Source organism: Nilaparvata lugens, unplaced genomic scaffold (genome assembly GCF_014356525.2).
Source record: "Nilaparvata lugens isolate BPH unplaced genomic scaffold, ASM1435652v1 scaffold7159, whole genome shotgun sequence".
NCBI lineage: Eukaryota > Metazoa > Arthropoda > Insecta > Hemiptera > Delphacidae > Nilaparvata > Nilaparvata lugens.
The window spans coordinates 1-4,576 of record NW_024092908.1 but is presented as its reverse complement, the minus strand read 5'-3'; the positions used below and the strand labels follow the sequence as shown (position 1 = coordinate 4,576).

Below are 4,576 nucleotides of genomic sequence, written 5' to 3'. Positions count from 1 at the left end.
GGGTAAACTAGATGTAAATTCGATGAGCGCTACTATACAAAAAATATTTGTCAGCCCGGGAATCGAACCCAGTACCTCCCAATTGCCTGTCAGGAATGCTTACCCTTACACCAACCTGACAATCTCTGAATAGCAGCGTCCATTTTATACAAAGCCATAGCGGCCAGTCAGTCTACAGATGGAATTAATTTGTAAGTTGCATTTGTTCAAATGCTAATTATTAATAATTATTATTAAAACGAAATTCTAATAAAATGCTGTAAATCACCCCGAAGACTTCTGCTACAGCAGCAGTGATACATAACATAGGACATCGTTCCACGAGAAAAATCCAATTCATATGAGCCAAAAAATGATCAACTCCCTGCCGCACCATCTTGAGGACATTGATAATAGAGTGCAGCTCAAGAAAAAATTGAAGGACTGGCTGGCCTGGATAAGTGTTTTATGACATGATGACTTTTTATTGTGATTTTTTTGTTTTGTAATATGTGACGATTGCCAAACAATTTTTTTATTGTTGTACATGCAAAGAGTGATAATTCAAATTCAAATTTACAGCATTAATTGGAATTTCTTTCAATAATAATTATTATTAATTAGCATTTGAACAAATGCAACTTCCACTTTATTAATTCCAACTGTTTCAGATAGCATTTCACAACACCAAATTTTCCCCAGTGCATAGCACGGGTTACATGCTAGTCATAAATATAACGTTTATATTATCATACATCCCCTCATCACCTAGGCATAAAATACTTATAGTAAGTTGCCTTTATAAATAAATTAATATAATTATTCGGTTTAAGAGCTAGACTATGAATGAATATTTTTGGGCTTTTGCAAAGTGCACTTGATAGAGAAATTTGAGCAATCCTGTTAATTATCATACTTCAATAAAGGAAGAAAAGAACTGGCTTATACACGTCGGGATAGGAAATTATTTTTGACGCATCATCACGTCTGAACTGCTGGACTGTTTTAGTTTGAAATTTTGCATTTATAGATTCTTAATTAACCGGGGATGGTAATAGGCCTATTTTCAATTCTTCAAGATTCCACTCGGTCAAGTTTACAGTTTGTCAAGTTTTAAAATAGTCCCTTGCTGATTTTCTGAATCCTATACTATTAACGAGCTATTTCTGTTTATATGTTTATATATCTGTATGTGACCGGATCTCGAAACGGCTCTAACGATTCTCACGAAATTGGAACAAAGTAGGTTTATAATAAGAAAATTCGATTGCACTCGGTCTCAACCTGAGATAACTCGCTGAAGGACATTAAAAGGATAAATAGATCTTGGATAAACAGCTGGAAATTGTGTCGTCTGTCGATACCGTAATACCGTAAGTGAGTGAGCAATAATTGCATGTTGTGTGGGTTATTCCTCAGCTGATCTCAAGAGAAAAATAATCCGGCAAAAAAACTTATTTTTGTTTATTTGTCTTCATAGTATATCTATTTATAATTGATGATGTGTTTGTTTTTGAAGTGTGAATGAATTGTTATTCTGATGATTTATTTATTCTTCTGTAGCTTAACCTAGATTTGATTGGAATGTAGTGTAAATTTAAAAAGGGATAGCTTTGGGATAAACTTGTTGTGTCCTCATATAACTGTAAAAATAATTGTACGACTGAGAAAATGAATAAAAAATATAAACTTTAAAGTCAATCTTTTGTTACAAAATTTTCTATGCTTTCACACTCAAGAGCGAAGCTCGGTCCCCCGATATTTTAATGTAAATCATCGTAATTGTGTGATTACAGCAAGTACTGAAAGTGCTGCAAGGTGACTCTGACGACCTGGCAATTCTGCTATGGTTTCTTTCTGCGGTGGGTTTGCGTGCCTGGCTGGTGCTCGGTGTGGGCATACCCCACGGTCGCAGCTCGTTTGTGCTGACTCAGCGAGGTGGTGGCGTGGAGGGCGAAAGTGGAGGAGACCAGTGGCATGTGTGGGATCCGACCACCGGACAGAAGTTTGCGCTGACTGACAGTTTTTGTCCTCTGCATCGGGTGCACTGTCTTATCAATGATGAAAACGTGAGTAAATTGTCAGCTTGGTTGAATGTGATGCAGTGTAAGTTAACTCTCAGCATTTATTTATTTATGATATTGCGTACAAATACTTGACATTAGGAAAGGCACAACATGATCATGCCCAAAACTGTTCCATTTCCAATTTATTGACCGAGCGAAGTGAGGTCTAAGATTCAAGTCGACGGTTTAGCATTCCTCTTTATGTTTAAATGTTTAATATCGGCGCACCGAGCTTCGCTCGTTTTTTTTTTATTCATTGATAAACAGAACACAATTCTCTAAAATGATCGTGTTTATATTCTACAGCTGGCTATAAGTCAGCTTATGAATTTCGGGGATGCGATATTTTGATTTTCCACAGAATCACTCGCTCACTTTTATTATCCACAGACGACGAAAGTCTCAGCTTTCAGTCAAGAATGAATTATCCTTTTAATGTAGTTCAGCGAGTTTTCTCAAGGATGAGACCTAGTGCAAACGAATTTTTATATCATAAATCTACTATGTTCAAAATTTCGTGAAAATCGTTAGAGCCGTTTTCGAGATCCGTTGAACATAAATAACCAGATAAAAATATAAACAGATAGACAGAATTGCTTGCTTAATATAATAGGATATGTGCGCATTTACGGCGAAAACGCAGCAATAGATTTTCATGAAATTTGACAGGTATGTTTTATTTTTAAATTGCGCGTCGACGTATATACAAGGTTTTTGGAAATTTTTAATTTCAAGAATAATATAAAAGGAAAAGGAGCCTCCTTCATACGCCAAAATTAGAGTAAAAATCAGACTATAGAATCCATTCATCTGAATCAGATGTCGAGTGGATTATAAATTGCATGTAATGACGCATGCGATTCAATATACTCAATGTAAAGCCTAGTTATACGATGCTAATTGGCGAGACAGTTGTCTTTGGACACTTGTCATCACGTGTTTGCGGATTGTCGGAGGCCAGGCCAGTGAAACGAGAAGATGTTTATATACGCGGCCAACTGTTGCAACGTCAGTTGACAGCTAAACATTCCGAGTTCTCGTCATCTGTTGTGACTAAACAGCTGAACTGGCAAAACCAAGACAGCGCTAGGCCTACACCGTTCACACAGCGCCAATTGTCGCGACAATTGAGATTCCAAGTGGTGGGGGGCTCGCTGGTCCCAATTGACTGTCCATAGTCTACTCCCGGAGACAGTTGAATTTCGAGCCAATTGTCGGGACAGTTGGCAAGATAATTGGCCTGAAGTGTTTATACGAAGACTAATTTCATGCCAGTCAGTTGCCTTATGACAATTTGTCTCGCCAATTGGCATCGTATAAACTAGGCTTAACTTTTTGAAAACACAGCTGTTGTGTGGACTATTAATTGCATGCAGTGAGGCATGCAATTGATAACTTGAAGTAGCATAGTATTTTCTCCCGACTTTTCTCTGTTTTCAACTCGGTAAGCTTTTGATGCTAGCAGCATAGCTGTTTACATCAAATTATTAGCATTCAATTTATTTATTCACACACACACACACACACACATAAGATACATCAATATGAAATAAAAATTAATTACATCAATTAAAAAACATTACAGTATAAAATAAATAACATAAATATGAGAACACATTACATTTGTCGATACAACAACCCAAACAGCCATCAGTCGTTTATACACCGATATCTCGCCGACATGACAGGACAGGACAGAATTTACTCTGATGGACAGTGTTAGAGGAGACTGTGGTTTATAACTGCGCGAGGTCTACTGTTCACAGAACTACTAGGGACATTGTGTACAAATACTCGGCATTAGGAAAGACACAACATGCGCATGCCCAAAACTGTCCCATCTCCAATTTATACTATACAGTCCGAATCAAAATGTAGGTTATGTCACTTCACTTTCCAGAAAACAATTCACCCTCTTCAAAGCTCAGATAAACGAGCAAATGTGACAGCTTGAATGTGAATTTAAATGCAATTCATTCTATTAAATGATTGAGAAATGTTTTGTGTTCTTGAATGTGATTGTAATGTAATTTATTTATTTTTATTGGTTGAATAAAGCATTTATTTATTTATTTATTTATTTGTCATAAAACTACATTTTTGTGTCTTAATTTTGTGTTTGTTTCAGGTATGGATGAACGTTCAACGTGAAGATCTACTACGCCGTGTGCGCCTTGACGTGGGACGTCGCGGCGACTGGTGCGGCATGTTTGCCAGGGGCGCCGCAGCCGCTGCAGCCGCCGCCAGTCTGCAGCCGACGCAGCTCGAATTCGCGCCCACTTCCGCTGCAGACGCCCAGGTTGGTCCAATTTATAGGAAATTTGGTTTGTGGATTCCCTATGATGAATAGGTTGAATAAAACTGGATGAATGATTAGATGTTTTAATGTAGAGATGACAATTTTGAACTGAGAAAATATTAAATGAACTGATACAATTAATAAACAAACTAATGCAAGTTGAAAACAGGTTGTTATCACAGGTGGCAAATATCAGATGATTCGCCACAATTCAATTCAATGTCATGTTTAG

At 37.2% G+C, this 4,576-nt stretch overlaps 1 protein-coding gene across 1 annotated transcript; it reads left to right on the top strand.

Annotated features, from left to right (window-relative positions):
• Positions 1–352: 352 nt before the first annotated feature.
• Positions 353–4,344, top strand: LOC120356578 (coiled-coil and C2 domain-containing protein 2A-like; the record flags this gene model as incomplete). Its single annotated transcript, XM_039445530.1, has 3 exons — positions 353–430; positions 1,776–2,048; positions 4,174–4,344. Coding segments are annotated over exons 1-3 (522 nt in total), but the record flags the coding sequence as incomplete, so codon positions are not given.
• Between the last annotated feature and the right edge of the window lie 232 nt (positions 4,345–4,576).